At 43.2% G+C, this 17,671-nt stretch overlaps 1 protein-coding gene across 2 annotated transcripts in view; it reads right to left on the bottom strand.

Annotated features, from left to right (window-relative positions):
• Positions 1 to 1,889: 1,889 nt before the first annotated feature.
• LOC137340055 (deleted in malignant brain tumors 1 protein-like) overlaps positions 1,890 to 17,671 on the bottom strand; it is a 42,272-nt gene continuing 26,490 nt past the window's right edge. The window contains exons 5-8 of one of the 2 annotated variants that reach the window (XM_068002297.1): positions 17,381 to 17,580; positions 10,247 to 10,397; positions 8,900 to 9,108; positions 1,890 to 2,524 (exon numbers count right to left, since the gene is read on the bottom strand). In XM_068002297.1, the coding sequence (XP_067858398.1) occupies positions 2,487 to 2,524; positions 8,900 to 9,108; positions 10,247 to 10,397; positions 17,381 to 17,580 (598 nt within the window). In that variant the 3' untranslated portion in view covers positions 1,890 to 2,486. The remainder of the gene's footprint in view (positions 2,525 to 8,899; positions 9,109 to 10,246; positions 10,398 to 17,380; positions 17,581 to 17,671) is intronic. The other variant, XM_068002298.1, reaches the window with a different exon arrangement.

The following is a 17,671-nucleotide window of genomic DNA, read 5'->3' as shown; positions in this document are numbered from 1 at the left end:
TGTTGAACCTTTATAAAACACTGGTTCGACCACAACTGGAGTACTGTGTCCAATTCTGGGCACCGCACTTCAGGAAGGATATGAAGGCCTTAGAGAGGGTGCAGAAAAGATTTACTAGAATGGTTACAGGGATGAAGAACATCAGTTGCAAGGATAGACTGGAGAAGCTGGGGTTGTTCTCCTTAGAGCGGAGAAGGTTAAGAGGAGATTTAATAAAAGTGTTGAAATCATGACTGGTTTAGATAAAGTAAATAAAGAGAAACTGTTCCCATTGGCGGAAGGGTCAAGAACCAGAGGACACAGATTTAAGGTGATTGGCAAAGAATCAAAGGCGACATGAGGAAAAACTTTTTTATGCAGCAAGTAGTTATGATCTGGAATGCGCTGCCTGAAAGGGTGGTGGAAGCAGATTCAATCGTGGTTTTCAAAAAGAAATTGGATAAATACTTGAAGGAAAAAAATTTGCAGGGCTACAGGGAAAGACTGGGGGAATGGGACTAACAGGATTGCTCTTACAAAGAGCCGGTACAGGCTCGATGGGCTAAATGGCCTCCTTCTGTGCTGTAACAATTCTATGATTCTAATACATGTTCTTTATCTTCAAACAATGAGGGTAATAATGCAGTTGTGGTGCAGTAACACCAGCTTAGAGTGCCCAATGCTCGAGTGGCCCCAGCAGCCCCTGAATAGGGAGAGAAATAGCTGCAGCAAGTGCATGCAGCAACATAATTTCACTTAATGAATAGAGCAGTTTTGGAGATGCTGCTGGAGAAGGTGCTGCACATAAGTGGAGCTGACGACCTATGTTGGACAGTGAACAGTAGCAGCACAGCAGCCTGGATGGAGCTGGCAGAAAAAAAATCAACATTGTCCCACCTTGAACCTAGGAACAGGTGAAAAAGAAATTTGCTGGTCTCAGGATGGTTGCCAAGTTAGGTTCTGCTCACATGTAGCTTAATTTTAAGATATTAGGAAAATACACAACATTCTAACAGCTGTTCACATATTTTCCAAAAGTACAGGCTTGCCCATGTTTTACCAGGGCACCATGTATGCTGCCATGACAATGCATTTGCCCTGTAGCTTATTACAACAGTCATCAAGCAAGCAGCCAACACAAGGGGGTTGAATTTCCAAATGTTCTCCCAATTGTCCCCTGTAATTTTGGAGGAAGACCTGTGGAAACTCTGGAGAAATGGTGTAAAGGCATTGATGTTGCTTCTCCGGGGTTTGCAAGGGTGTTTCACCAAAGTTACGATGGACGATCGGGAGAACCCCTGTGGAGGACCCACAAACCCAAGTGTTTGCATAATATATGTTCACAGACTCACATCAGATGACTGCTGGCCAGGGCACTGGATGGCACACATTCTCAGATTCTTCTTTCCAACATATGTCGATTTTCTATCTACATGTAGGAAACGGCCACACATAATGGCTCATGCAGACTGGAAGGGGACACCAAAGTGTGAACCTTGATTTACAAGGAGTGGACTCTGGAGATTCTGCACATGGGAGCAATAAGGAAATTCAGGGTAGGCACACCTAATTTTGCTGAAACAAAATCTTGGAGCTCTGGAGAAAAACTGCTCGTGTCGCAGCAGCACAAGCTACTATCACACTTTGTTGGCGAGCTGCCTGTTACTCTTCGCAGCTCGCAGGCTTAATGGAAATGAGGCCCGAGGCCCAATTTCAGGGGCGCAAGAATTTCTAGGCCACAATGGCTGAGCCATATTAAGAAGGGTGGCCAAAAGGGAGATGGAAAGGCATAAGGGTTTAGGGAGGTAGTTCCGGAGTGCAGGATCAGAATGGCTGAAGGAAGAGCCACCAATGTCAATGCAAACTTCATCCAGGCTAAGGTTTGTGTAAAATAAAGTAGATAATAGGAATGCAACACATCAACACATTATTTATTGCTTTACTAGTAGTGAAAGGTAACAATCTATTTCAACAACTGAAGTTTTTTATGCAGTTAGAGGCCATTCAAGAGTAAACAAATCCAACCATTGTGTTTTGATTCACAGTAACATCCAACAATGGACCATTAAGGCCGCATCATTGAGACACTGTAACATTTGTAAATTATTCTCATTTAGTTTAACTTAATTACAGCATCAACATAAATCATTTCAAAGTCATTATGAAACAGTTTTAAACATATTTTATCTATGATCATTAAATAATTTTGACCAGCTATCCAGTTTCATCTATGGAATAAGTTTGTTAGATGATTGGTGAACAGTGTTAAGTTTGATAATTTTGTGATTGTTGATTGCTAGGATCACTTCATAAAAGCAAAGGTGTGTGAATTGTGAAATTCCACAATTTTTTTTTCATGAAAGACACTTTGTGATTAGTATGCTGGGAATGATGCCTCACAGCCATATCCTCTCTGCTGATTCATGTACAGTTTTAGTACCATGATAACCAATATTGAAGTGACTGTGACCAGAACCATCAAAGGCAGGGCAAATAGCAATTTGGATTCAATAGTTGTCTTCTAAGTAGTGTCTTTTTTGCAGCCCTGCAAGATATTTAAAGAACAATTTTTTCAATCAGTTACCTAATCATTTGATATATATTTTAAATTTTCAAATAACTTAATTTAATGCAATGCCATGCAATAACGTTATGAAGCTAATTTAGAATGAAAAAACTTAACAAATAATTTACATACTGAAAGTTAACTAAGTGAGGGTAATAGTGCTATAAAATGCAAAGCATTAGTGTACACTCTGCAAACTTCATTTCTCAATTTGCTATGCTTTTTGATGATATAAATCTGGAAGCTGATATTGGGGTACTACTGAGGGATTAATTGAAGATTACTATGGGTTCTTGACGTTTGTAAAGTAAGCTACTTAACATATTTACTCAATATGTAAGCTTAAAAAGTGGGCTGTAGGTCCCATGCAACAGGCCAGCCAACAGAGAAAAATTGCTCCATCCCCCCACTCCCCTGGCCCTGGCCTCGGCCTCGCTGAGCTTTGCTCCTTCTTTCCCCCCTTGCTCCTCTCCCTCCAGTCTAGCTGTGTTTCATCCCCATCCCTTATGGCTGCCTTCATCAGCTGCAGTTCGTTCTTGGGTCTTGGGCCGTGCTTTTGGTGAAAGGCAGCGAGGAGGGCCCTGCAGAGTGTGAAAGAGTGGCAAGAGTGGAGTCCCATGCATGCACATCATCGAAAACCGGATATTCTCATTCCCTGTCAATATTCAATCCCTAAATTTTTCGCTGAAAGTTTTTTTTTGTGTCACAGAGAGATTGATGATTGCAGCAGAACCCGAGGGATCTTTATGAGGCAGTTTGATGCAAATGGAGTTAGCCAGTCAAGCAGGCTTTGACCATAGCAAATGACTACCTAGTCAAGGTGATGGTCATTGAAAAATCAATAGCAAGAAAAGCCTTTTGCAAAAGCAGAATTTGGAAAAATTACAAGTCCACTGTTGAGGAGGAGAAAAATTCATCTAAATAACAGAGAAAAATGGTTTGGAGCAATAAGAATGGAAGAATCAACAAACAAATAATATTACTTGCACCTTAAGCAAATACTGCAATTCCACCTAGCTTGGTAGGACAAAACATTTTTATAATGTAAATAACTTGGAATAAGAGGTTTAGGGAAGGGGAGAACAATGTTACTTGCAACTTAAACAGGTTCCTCTCATTTACTCACACACAAAGCAACATGCCAAGTTTTGCATGCAACATGTATATACTATGTAAGACTTCTCAGCTTAATGTTCAATCTTATTAGGCGACATAAGAACCAAAAGTGAAGAACTGATTTAGCTGTAGTAATGTACAGGGTTACAAACAACTCAACATAAATTCACATACATGCATTGTGGCCAAAACACATTGGCACTTGGAGACTGTAGAACAAATATATCACTGAACCTTTGTCTTTCATATCAGTGACATGTCCAACATTTATATCTTGTGTCAATCATGTGACATATTGCTTCAGTATATTTGCTGTTACAGCAATATATAAACTCCTAACACATTTAAACTGAAGTAAACATGAGTAAACATGCTGCAAGTCCTAGTCTATCTGTGAGCAATGCCACAGATGATCCATTAGTGAGAACAAAATATTTGTCTGTGCAACGAATGTTATAGAGCTGAAGAGGTCAGTTTCTGTTCCACTTTCTATAAATGCATTACATTTATAAAAAGTGAATCAACATAAAGTATCACTCATTTATTCATTCATTTAAATAATTTGGTTTCATTTAACACAACTTTTGAAAGCAATAAAATGTTGACTTGTGTTCATAACTTCACTAACATGATATGTAATTGCTATCAGTGAGTGAGAGGATATGGGGCTAGAGACTGGGCCGTGTAACGCCCATTTTTCAGGCGCTACGCGGCCTCCTAAGGTCCCAAAATGGTGTCCAGAATACACGCACACAGGTAACGAACGCCGACATCATGTAAAGTAGAGAGAATATGCGTTAGATTAGAGTGCAACGCTGATTTAAAGGGATAGACACCATTTTGGCACTCAGCGCTCCAGCGAACTTTCTCAACCACGAATTGCTAAACATGTCTTAGATGGCCTGGAGGACCTCCCACCAGCGCTATTTAAAGGGATCGTGCAGGTGTTGCAGGCTAATGGCTGGATTATTGATTCTGGCTGCTGGTACAATTGTACATGTTTGATGAAGCTTCATATATTGGATAGAGTTGCTATAGTATATAAAGGGTGGTTTGGCAGGTCCTGCATTACCGTTGGTGTCATTTATAACAGTGTGCTGAACAAGATTCCTTGCAACCATGGGTGGCCTGCTAGGGCTGCCACTGGGCATAGAACACGACTGGGAGCATGCAGAGAGGCCACGCAGAGCAGGTCATGCTGCGAGGAGATGGAGGAGGAGGAGTCGCAGGGCAATGAGCAGTAGGCCATACCCCATGAGGGCCTTCAGGGAACAATACTCTTACCTCAACATGAGCGAAGATCAGTACATCCAACGGCTGCGGTTCACCAAAGAGATCGTGACGGCGATATGTCAACTACTGCAGCCACAACTGCAGCCTCAGAGCGGGGCAAGGACAGCATTACCTGTGGCTGTCAAGGTAACCGTGGCGCTGAACTTTTACGGCTTTGGATCCTTTCAGGCCTCTGCTGGCGATATGTGCAACATCTCGCAAATTGCAGTGCACTGCTGCATAAGGAAGGTCACGGAGGCTCTGTACGAGCTGTGCAACGGGTTCATCACGTTCCCACTTGACAGATAGAAGCGGAACAAGCGAGCACAAGGGTTTGCTCGCATTGCAGGCTTTCCCATAGTGCAGGGTGCCATTGACTGCACGCATATAGTCTTGCGTGCTCCACATCTCAACTCGGCCATCTTTATGAACAGAAAGGGGTTCCACTCCCTCAGTGTGCAGCTGGTGTGTGACCACACGCAGTGCATCATGCAGGTCAATGCCTGCTACCCTGGCAGTAGTCACTGCGCCTTCATTATGCGGCAGTTCAATGTCCCAACTATCTTTGCACCAGCTCGGCAAGTGAAAGGCTGGCTACTGGGTGACAAGAGTTATCCCCTCATGAAGTGGCTCCATGACTCCAGTCAGGCATGCATGCACACATGCAGAACAGGCATACAACGAGAGCTATGCAGCCACACGGAACGTCGTTGAGCACACCGTAGGCCTCCTAAAGCAACGCTTCCACTGCCTGGTCTGTTCTGGTGGAGCCCTGTAGTACTCAGCTGAGCAGGTGTCAAGATTGATCGTGCTATGCTGCATGCTGCACAACCTCACCCATAAGAGGGAACAGCCCTTGCTACCGTCTATCTGGCAAGACCTTGAGCCAGAAGCAGAGGAAGAGGTGGACAAGGAAGAAGAAGCTGAGGAGGAGGAAACATAGAAACGTAGAAAATAGGATCAGGAGTAGGCCATTCGGCCCTTCGAGCCTGCTGCACCATTTTATATGATCATGGCTGATCCTCTATTTCAATACCATATTCCCGCTCTCTCCCCATACCTCTTGATGCCTTTTGTGTCTAGAAATCTATCTAGCTCCTTCTTAAATATATTCAGTGACTTGGCCTCCACAGCCTTCTGTGCTGGAGAATTCCACAGGTTCACCATCCTCTGAGTGAAGAAATTTCTCCTCATCTCAGTCCTAAATGTCCTACCCCGTATCCTGAGACTGTGACCCCTCGTTCTGGACTCCCCAGCCAGGGGAAACATCCTCCCTGCATCCAGTCTGTCTAGCCCTGTCAGAATTTTATATATTTCAATGAGATCCCATCTCATTCTTCTAAACTCGAGTGAATACAGGCCGAGTTGACCCAATCTCTCTTTTTACGACAATCCTGCCATCTCAGGAATCAGTCTGGTGAACCTTCGAGGAGGAGGAGGAAGAAGAGGCGGAGGAGGAGGAAGAGGCTGAGGAGGAGACGGAGGAGGAAGTGGAGGAAGATGCAAGGAGGCAACAAGGTGCACAGGCCCTGTCTGCCAGGGCTCTGCGAGCTTACCTTACTCGTGAGTGATATCACTAACCTCAATGACACCTCCCAAGTCAACAACAGTCCCAGACTCCCCTCCTTTCCTCTCCCACATGACCATCAAATTGCCCCCGTTATGACGTTATGATTACACATTGCTTCCTCCCGCAGCCCACCGCATAAATAAAAACCACCACTAACTGCGACTTCAAATCCAAATTTATAACGTAACACATACTCAAGTATCAAACAGGAAACCATTCACCCTTGTGCATTCCCTCAGTGCCTGTCGTTCGTGTGCCTTTACCTTTCCTAGTGCTCCTACGAGGTGCATCCCCAGAGCCTGGAGCATGGGTGGTGGAAGGCTGCTGGCCTTCAATTGAGGAGTGTGCAGATGGCCTTGGAGGATGGCCTCGAGCAGCTCTGGGCCGGGAGGGCCCAGCTTCAGACTACACCATCTCGGCCTGGGCTGCAGCAGTCTGGCCTTTCTAACTGACAGGCAACAGCAAGGGCACTGGCGGAGTGGCAGGGGTGGGAGCAGGAATGCTGTTGTTCGGAGCGAGGACAGCAGGATCGACTGCCATGGTGCCACTGTCTCTCGCAAGGGTCGGCACCTCACCACTCCTAGTGATCAGCTGGAGAACGGATTGCTGGAATGCTGTGTCGCTCTGGAAGCCCCGTTCCATCAGCGGTACCCAAGGCTACGATAGCACCAATCTATGCTTCCGAAGCAGCAGTCTGAGCTGCCATAGCAGCTATCTGAGCTTCAACTGAAGCATGCAGACCTTTGATGACATCAATTTGTGCTGCAATGGAAGCCGCAACATCAGTCATCAGACGTTGCATCATGGTGGGTTCCACAGGTGTGCTGATAGAGCTGACCACTCATTCCATGTGGGTAAGGATGGGCTCTAAGTTCTGCCCAAAGCCCTGTGCCAAGCTCGAGGTGGACTCCTTCATGCCCCTTGACATTGTGCGCAGGCTTTCTGGCAGGTTTTCCAATGCACCAAGCATTTGGTGGTGTACGCCCATCAACCATCTTCTGTAGCCTGACCCATCGAAGTCATCATCTGACCCCTCTGGTGAGCTGGCTCCTGCGGTATCCATTCCCCCCGCCCCGGCTCCTGCGCACTTGTGGCCGGTGTCTCACCACATGCAGATCCCTCCTCCAACCTAGCCTCTAAAGGACGCGCAGTGTCAGTATCTGAGCTGGTGGATGCGAGTGCCAGATCAAGTGATGGTGTGGCTTTGTTATCACTGTCATCCTCCCCCTTCACCTCGGACGGTGTCGGGTCCAGTTCTTGGGCACCTGCAATGACAAAGGGAGACGGGTTGAGTTGTGGAGCGGGGATAGGAGTGAGAAAGGCGTGGGTGCTGCTACCATTTGCAGCACGTGTGTCAGAAAAGATTGTGGGATGAGGGAGATGTGGGAAATGAGAAGGAGGATTAGGTATGTAAAAACCCCCTTCATCGGGACCTCTAACGCCACCAGTGGCCACGGCTGCAGCGACGTTCTGCCCAATAATGCACAGCACGGTCTCCTCCAGAGGGGCGAGGACATATTGGCATACCTGTCCTCCCTTGGGTCTTTCAGTCTGCCAGCTGTTATACGCCACCTCCTTCTTCAAGACAGAAGGAAGTGTGTCAGTGAGTGTCCTGCAATGTGTTTGGATGATGTGCCTCTCATGGTTGAATAGCTGCCAGTGTGTGTGACCTGTGAGTGGTGGTTGTGTGGATCGCAAGAGTGCCACTATGGAGGTGAGATGCAGCATCCGAAGTGTAGCATTGTGTACTGATGGGCAGCATTTGGCATTGAATGGCGGAGCAGGCTCGAGGGGCCATATGGCCTACTCCTGCTCCTATTTCTTATGTTCTTATGTTTGTGGGTGGGTGGGTGAGGTGGGGTGTTGTGCATGGAGCAGTGCTGTGGTTGGTAGGACGTGCCATTCGACACTTGAATTCATTCACCTTGACCACTCATGTCAAATCATTGAACTTTTTCTGGCACTGTATCCACGTGCGTGGTGCTATACTACTGCCATTCACCTCCACGGCCACTTCCTCCCATTGCCTCCACAATTGGTGTCAGGAGGGTCTCCTGCCAGCATGCAGGTACAGGATGGCTCTCTGTTCCTGGACTCCATGCACTAAGGCCTCCAGTGCGCTGTTGGAGAACCTCAGCGCACGCTGTCTTGCTGCTGCAGCCAGTCGGCCTGTCCTCCTGCAGTGCTTCCATTGACAGTGCACCTCCCTTTTAAGAGGTGTGGGCCGCCTTTACCTAGTGCTGGCCACGCCCCATATCAGGACTCCTGCTGGTACGAGCAGCCACTTAATGGCGCGGGTAATGCTGGCTGCACGTAGAAGTCATACATGTTAAATCATTATCCTTCCATTCTAATTTAAACGGCATTGAACAAGACAAGAAATGTGACAGACTTACTGGTATGCATTGGCAGAGAACGGTAATATGCAGTAAAGCCATGATTAGTTCCCATGTTATCAGATCTAAAATGAACTGTCATACTGTTGGATGATGATGTAAATATTAGGTTTGATCCACTACATATTGTTGCAATCAAAGTAGAATTTGTTGAAGGCCCATCATATATTGAAACATAATCATATTTGCAATTTGGTGCAAATTCCAGCCTGGGGAGAGAATGATCATAGATTGAAAATATATTTTGCAGTAATCTCTTTTTTACATGATCAATTTAGTTCATAACCCATGCAACACATATCCATGCACATACAAACACCATGAGGAGACACTGGACACCTATCCAAAACATAAAGAAGCATGGAACAGGATCGGCCATTCAGTCATCCAGCCCAATCTTTTCACAGGTAAGATACAATTTGCCTTAACATGGATGCTTACCAATTAATTTAATCTCCTGAGGGAATATTTCTGTAATATTTGTCTTTGATATTTAATGTAACCAAGAAAGATGCCAGAATATCTTTGCAGCTACAATTTCCATTCTTCAACCCAGGCTCATTTCTTTCTATTCTAATTTTGAAGCAGTGCCCTCAGCATCATTGCCCCCAGAATATGATTTTTTCATTGATCATAATATTTTGTTTTGAAAGCGGGCCCAAAGGATTTCCAACACTTATGAGGCTGTTGGAAAAAGCAAAGTTGGAAAATCTGCAACTTTTCTGCAACAGAACATGAGGGGACTTGTGGCAAATTATCTATAAACCAACCATTACCCCACTCCCTCTGAAAATGTGATTCAAGAATAAATTAAGTCAGAAAGATTGGTGTGGCGATTGACACACTATATTGAGGTATAGTGTTTGGCTTTGCAGGATTAAACAGAAACTGATAACTGTTTATCTTCCTGCTCCATCTCCAGCTGGAGACCATAGAGTTGAGCAGGGATCAGCATCTTTCCTTACTTGGATAACTCATAAACTCAATATTGATTATTCTCCAGCCTTGACTGATACTGAGATGTTGAGTTGTGTTCAGCTGATAGAACTCAGTGAGAAGCTGAGTGACAGCTGACCAGAGAGGAAATGATCTGATGCATCACTCAGGTGACTTTTTTCCATCCTGAAAATTTAACATAACGCAGATCTCCATGATGGTCCTTTTTCACTTGACAAAACAGAGAAATACCATCTCTTCTCTGGGGAGGACTTCAGTTTAAAAGTACTCACCTGTTATTCTGGAGTATTGATGCTCCTTAAGTGAATCCATCAGGAATAGTTATTTGGCAATAGATACCTCTGACATTGTCTACAGTTAAAATGTGTAAGTGGAAACATTGTTACTTACTGAATCTCAGTGATATCCAACCTTATGCATTGGTTGCTGTCCACACGTATGTACCAGGCACATTGTGCATTATTTGGATATTGATGTGGATAATTGGGGCTGGCAAAAGTTTCACTGTGACCCACAAGATACCCTCCACATGTTGCTCCATCTAATAACAATGAAGAAATAAATAACAATAAAACAGGCATGTTTTTCTTCCAATAATTTTGCTTCCTCCCCTCTAGAGGGTTTCCACCCCTCACTAGGGTATAGTTTGATGGGCACTGGCCCCTCTCTTGTACCTCACTCAACTAGCTCATATTGTTACTTGAGCTTTGACCGTGAGAGCTAATACACACTTTGACTGTTGGGGGCATTGCAGCTGATCCTGATTTTGTTCTTTTCTAACATCCACACATCTGCAGTCCCAGCAGAGTTCAATCGATAGCGATCGGGATAGGAAATCCTGTTTGATTTTCTTCTTTTAACCCAGAGATCTTAGATGCCTCTCATTTTTTGAAGGTGTTTCACTCCTCCCTGGGGTATGTTTCAACACGCACCAGTTGGCCTCCACTACCTCATCCACGTGGTTGATAATTCTTAATTTTTATGGGGTAAAAATTCATCTGGCCCATTTCCGTAAAGCGGACACAACAAGGTCCAATTTCTACCCTTCCATCAGATTGAGTATTGGCAGGCTATTTGATTGTGGGGGACAGGAAGTTTTCATTCAGACCTCAGGTTGCTGAAAGAACTCTAAATATCCATGTTTGCACTTTTCCCTTTCTTAAAGGAAAGAAAGGTGAGTTTTGTACTGATCAAGGGAGGAATGTTAATAGTGGAGTATGGATTATTGTACAATTTCAGAAAAACTGAAATCCCGCAACAGTGTGATATATCTGATCAACCCAATTTAATGCCTTCCATTCTCCATGACTTGTTTCCTTTTCATTATTCATATCCATTTTCTTATTTACATTTGTAATACATTTAAATCATTACCAGCATCAGGACTAGGGACATTTGTATCACATCACCAAGTATAAATTAATATTCAGAAACAGTATTAATGGATCATAAACAGCATTAATGGATCAAAAACAAATAACGATGATATTTTTGACAAAGAACGACCAATTTATATAATTCAAAGTTTTCCATCTAGGGCTTTTTGGCAGCACCTCACCTCTCAATGGTTTGGTCCTCAAAGCTATTAGATCCCATAAAGTTATTCAATGTAGGTTACAAATCCTTTCAAGAAGTTTTCCCTGAACAGGCCTTCCTTCTCTCCCACGCCTGAGGCTAGAGTTCTGGTCTGTTCCTAGAGCTTGGATTAATCAATCAGGGGTGTTTAACTCCTGGTGACAAATTCTCTGGGAACTGAAGTGTTCACCTTGCTGTTGTCGAACTATAATTTCTAGCATGTATCTCAACAACACACTTCACATGATAATCAGCATGACAATGGCACTGGGAAGTACTAGGTCCTGTTGACAAATACTGTGTGAGAGAGAGATTCATCTTGGAAATTATAGTTTTTAACCTTTTCTGGTGGAACATTTAATACATTAAGTGCATCAGAACAACCTGCATCACATGACAACAGGGCAGAAAGTTTAGAAAATAAACAATGGTAGGTGTGAATGACAGGGAAAAAAGTCAAAAATGAAAACTTTTTTCAATGTTTTTAGAGTTCCAATTCATGTTGACAAATTCTGATGTATTCTAGTTTTCACCCCTTCCTATAGAACTATAATATGAAGAGTGCACTACAACAAAACGAGTCACATGAGAACCAAGTGTCAAATTTACTAAATCCCCACAAGGTGTAAAAAAACACTTATAAAATAAAAGATTTAATTTTGCTAGAACTTTATAGGGTTTACGCTATTAAATGACATTTTTGCTGAAAGTTTTGTGATTTTCTTTTGGTGTTTCAGAGAGAGATTGATGATTATATCAGAACCTGAGAGATGTTTATGAGGCATTTTGATGCTGAACTCAGAAACTGCAAATGGAGTTAGCCAGTCAGGTAGGCTGTGACCATGGCAAATTATTACCTATTCAAGGTGATGGTCATTGAAAAATCAATAGAAGGAAACACCTGTTGCAATGATAGAATCAGAAAAAATTGCAAGTCCACTGTTGGAAATAAGAGGAAAAAAATAAACAAATAAACACTACAAATCTACCTACCTTGGTAGGGCAATTTTTAAAAATAATGTGAATAACAGGTTTAGGGAAGGGAAGAACAAAGTTACTTGCATCTTAAACAGGCTTCATGAAGTGGTTTGTAAATACAGTCCCCACCTCTTAAACTGCCCACGTTTTGATGGGGCAATTGTATAAATCGGGGAGATAGTTCAAATCATTTGTCATTATCATTATTGTCAATTACAAAGTTGCTGCTTACAGCGTGTCAAGCGCATCGGCTACTTTGGGCAGAAACAGGTGTTAAATGGTTTGTTCGCATTTCATTAAGGTGTAATTACCTATCATAGTTAATCACCTCTAAGTGGTGTCAGCTAATACTGAAGGTGTTTAAAGAAATTGTGAACGCAATGATTGACAAATGTGTGAACAGGGGCAGTTTTCAAGCCTCAGTTAGATTTTTTTAATCAGTCGATAATAGAGGATTTCACATGCTAAGGTGCTGTCCGAAAGTCACATTCACTTTCCGTATTTCCCGATTTAAATAATTCTATGCCGAGAGTTAATCTACTGGTGGCAGTTTGCAATTAAAGCCACTCCTTCAGTTCCCCTCATTTACTTACACAGAAAGCAACGTGCTAAGTATTACATACAACAAATGAAATATTGTGCAAGACATCTTAACTTAATGTTCAGTTATATTAGGCGACATAAGAAACAAAGTGAGAAACTGATTCATCTGCAGTACTGTACAGGGTTATAAACAATCAACATAGATTGATGTAAAACATCCCATGTGCATAACGGGCAAATTATATTAGCACCAAAGTGCCTGCTATAAGCGATGGGGACTGTAGCACAATTTCAGTATCAGTAATATGTCTAACATTTTAACTTGTGTCAATCATGTGATACGTTGCTTCAGCAAATTTGATATATTACAGCAATGGGTAAACTGCCATCACATTTAAACTGCAGTAAACATAAGTAAACATGCTCCAAGTCCTAGGTTATCTGTGAGCAATACCACAGATAATCTAATAGTAAGAACAAAATATTTGCCTGTACAACAAATATTACTGAGTTGTAGATGTCAGTGTCTAGTCCACTTACTATAAAGGCATTACAGCTACAACAAGTGAATCAATACAAAATATCATTCATTTATTCATCCATGTAACCATTGAAATAATTTGGTTTCATTTAACACAATTTTTGAAAGCAATAAAAGTTGACTTGTGTGCCTAACATCACTACCATTATATGTAATTCCTATCAGTAAGCAAGAGGATATGAAGTTTTATAACAGGAGCATTACATTATATATTGCACAATTTATTATTATAATGATATATACAATGAGCCACATGTGTACATCCTGATAGTTCTTTCCCAGGGAAGCCTTGAGGGAACCTGTCTGCTGCTAAAGTGGAATTGTTTCTTTAAGGTCAGTCGCTTGCAATTTTTGGGAGGTGGCAAGGGAGTTCACTAGGTCTCCCACTGTAACAACAACAACAAGTTGCATTTATATAGCACCTTTAAAGTAGTAAAATGTCTCAAAGTGCATCACGGGAGCATTTTCAAAAAATTTGACACAGAGCCACATAATGAGAGATTAGGACAGGTGAGAGGTAGATTTTAAGGAGCGTCTCAAAGGAGGAGAGTGAGGTAGAGAGGCAGAAAGGTTCAGGGAGGGAATTCCAGCACTTAGGGCCTAGGCAGCTGAAGGCATGGCCGCTATGGTGGAGCGATTAAAATCGATGATGGGCAAGAGGCAAGAATTGGAGAAGCGCAGAGATCTCGGAGGGTTGTAAGACAGGAGGAGGTTACAGAGATAGGGAGGGGTGAGGCCAAGGAGGGATTTGAAAACAAGGATAAGAATTTTAAAATTGAGGCGTTGCCGGACCAGGAGCCAACATAGGTGAGCAAGCACAGGGTTGATGGGTGAATGGAACTTGGTGCGAGTTAGGATACGGGCAGCTGAGTTTTAGATGAGCTCAAGTTTATGGGGGGTGGAATGTGGGAGGCATTGGAATAGTCAAGTCGAGAGGGAACAAAGGCAAGGATGAGCTGAGGCAGGCAGTAACTTCGGCAGGAAATCAGCAGAAAGTCTGGAGAAATATTGTAAACAGCTGTTTATGACATTTCTGCAGTGGTTCCACTAAAGCTATGGTGGAAGATCGGGAGAACTCTGTGGAAGTTTTTCATATTAATCTTGGGATACGAACGTCGCTAGCAAGTCGACGCTCATTTATTGCCCATGTCTAGTTGCGCTTGAGAAGGTGGCAGTGAGCCCCCTTTTTGAATTGCTGTAGTGCATGTGGTGAAGGTACTCCCACAGTGCTGTTAAATAGGCAGTTCCAGGATTTTTGACCCAGCAACAATGAAGGAATGGCAATATATGTCCAAGTCAGGATGTTGTGTGACTTGGAGGGGAACTTGGAAGTGATGGTGTTCCCATGCACCTGCTGCCCTTGTCCTTCTAGGTGGTAGAGGTCGTTGCCAAGACAATCAGTGTGCAGACAGACAGGTGTTACCTGCAAGGTCTCCGAATATACAAATCACCAAAAAAAAACAGAGATAGAGAGGTAGAAACATAGAAAAGACAGCAACTGACCCGTTATATTAAAAACAGATAACATTTGTTCGCGAACAAATGTTATCTGTTTTTAATATACTGATTGCCTTGGCAACGGGCAGTTGAAAAAACTGTCTGTAATCACCAAGCATTGTTCTGTGATTTATAAATGCGATTTCATTTCGAGGATTTCATTTCCAACAACGTTCACCTGAGGAAGGAGGAAGCCTCCGAAAGCTTGTGAATTTAAAATAAAATTGCTGGACGATAACTTGGTGTTGTGAAATTGTTTACAATCATTGAGGATGGGGATGTTCAAGGAACCTCCTCCTTCAATTAGTTGCTTAATTGTTCACCATCACTCGCGACAGGATATGGCAAGACTGCAGAGCTGTGATCTGATCCGTTGGTTGTGGGATCGCCTAGCTCTGTCTATAGCATGCTGCAGTCCTGTGTTATAGCTTCATCGGGTTGGCAACTCATTATTAGGTCCACCTGTTCCTACTCCCGGTATGCTCTTCTACACTCCTCATTAAACCAGGGTTGGCCACATGGCTTGATGGTAATGGTGGAGTGAGGGATATGCCGGGCTGTAAGGTTGCAGATTGTGGTGCTGATGGCCCATAGCGCCTCAGTTTTGAGCTGCTAGGTCTGTTCTTAATCTACCCCACTTAGCACAATGGTAGTGCCACACATCGCAATGGAGGGTGTCCTCAGTGTGAAGAGTGGACTTGGTCTCCACGAGGGCTATGCGGTGGTCACTCCTACCAATACGGTCATGGGCAGATGTATCTGCAACAGGTCGATTGGTGAGGATGAGGTCAAATAGGTTTCTCCCTTGTGTTGGTTCTCTCACCACCTGCCACAAGCCCAGTCTGGCAGGTATGTCCTTCAGGACTCTGCCAGCTCGGTTAGTGGTGGTGCTACCTAGCAACTTTTGGTGATGGACATTGAAGTCCCCCACTCAGAGTGCATTCTGCGCTTTTGCTACCCTCAGTGCAACCTCCGTGTGGTGCTCAACATGGAGAAATATTGATTCATCATTTGAGGGAGGGCAGTAGGTGGTAATCAGCAGGAGGCATTCTTGCCCATGTTTGACCTAAAGCTATGAGACTTCATGGGGTCCAGAGTCAATGTTGGGGACTCCCAGGGACACTCCCACCCAACTGTATACAACTGTGCCCCCACCTCTGGTGGGTCTGTCCAACCAATGGGACAGGATGTACCCAGGGATGGTGATGGTGGAGTCTGGGATGTTGGCTGATAGATATAATTCTTTGAATTAGGCTGTTGCTTGATTGGTCTGTGGGACAGCACTCCCAACTTTGGCACCAGTGCCCACATGTTAGTGAGGAGGACTTTGTAGGGTCGACTGGGCTGGGTGTGCCTTTGTCATGTCTGAATCTGTGCCGAGGTCAAAGCTGAGTGGTCCATTTGGTTTTATTATTCTTATTCATTTTTGTAGCAGTTTGATACAACTGAGGGCAGTTAAGAGTCAACCACATTGGTGTGGGACTGGAGTCACATATAGATCAGACCGGGTAAGGATGACAGGTTTCCTTCCCTAATGGGCATTAGTGAATCATTTGGGTTTTTATGACAATCCGACAGCTTCATGGTCACTTTTACTGACACTAGCTTTTTATTCCAGATTTATTTTAAAACTGAATTTCAATTCACAAACTGCCATGGTGGGATTTGAACTCATGTCTTATGGCTTATTGGCCCAGGCCTATGGATTACTAGGACCAGTAACATAACCACTACCCTATGCTGATAGGATTAGATGAAGTAGGGAGGGAGAAGGCTCGTGTGGAGCATAAACGCTGGCAAGGCCAGTTGGGCCGAATGATCTGTTTCTGTGCTGTTGCTTCAATGTAATTCGATGTACACTACCATATCCTGGACTAGAGTAGAAATCAGAAGCTCATTTTTCCACTGGGTTTTTCAGGTGACTGCTCACTAACATAGGCGATAAACTAGTAGAGAACAACAACTTTTCCCACTCTTATGCCACCTTTAATATAATAAAATGTTCCTGAGGTTCACAGAGGTGAGCAGTGGTGGAATAAGGATTAGGAGCAATAACTGAAGGCATGATAACATGCAGAGCAATGGCGGTGGAGATCTGGTACTAAGGGTCACCAAACCCTTTTTTTTCTCTGTATGGCCTGGGAAACAAGTGATCCCAGGTGTTACAGAGAGGAAAATTGAGAGAATATGTCCAGAATTTCTTTATTTAAAGTTCTCTTTAAATGTTCGGTGATGAAATTAAAACTGGATTTAATTTATGTGAAACATAATGGATGCGAGCCTTTGTTGATCCTTAATGGCTCTTTGAAACTAGTCATACATGTTAAATCATTTTTCTTCCATTCTAATTTAAATTGCATTGAACAAGACCAGAAATTCAACAGACTTACGTGACATGGAGTTGTAATTTGCAGAAAAGCCTTGATTAGATAAACTGAAATCAGTTGTAAAATGAACTGTCATACTGTTGGACGATGATATAAATATACGCTCTGATTCACTACATATTTTTGCAATCAAAGCAGAATTCATTGAAGGCCCATTATATATTTCGACATGATTAAATTTGCAACTTGCTCCAGTTACCATCCTGTGGAGAGAATGAAAATAGATTGAAAATGTATTTTGCATTAATCCTTTTTTTTCATTATCAGTTTACTTCATAACCCATGCAACATATA

This window comes from Heptranchias perlo, chromosome 21, assembly GCF_035084215.1.
Source record: "Heptranchias perlo isolate sHepPer1 chromosome 21, sHepPer1.hap1, whole genome shotgun sequence".
Lineage (NCBI taxonomy): Eukaryota > Metazoa > Chordata > Chondrichthyes > Hexanchiformes > Hexanchidae > Heptranchias > Heptranchias perlo.
This window is presented reverse-complemented; position numbering and strand designations above follow the sequence as displayed.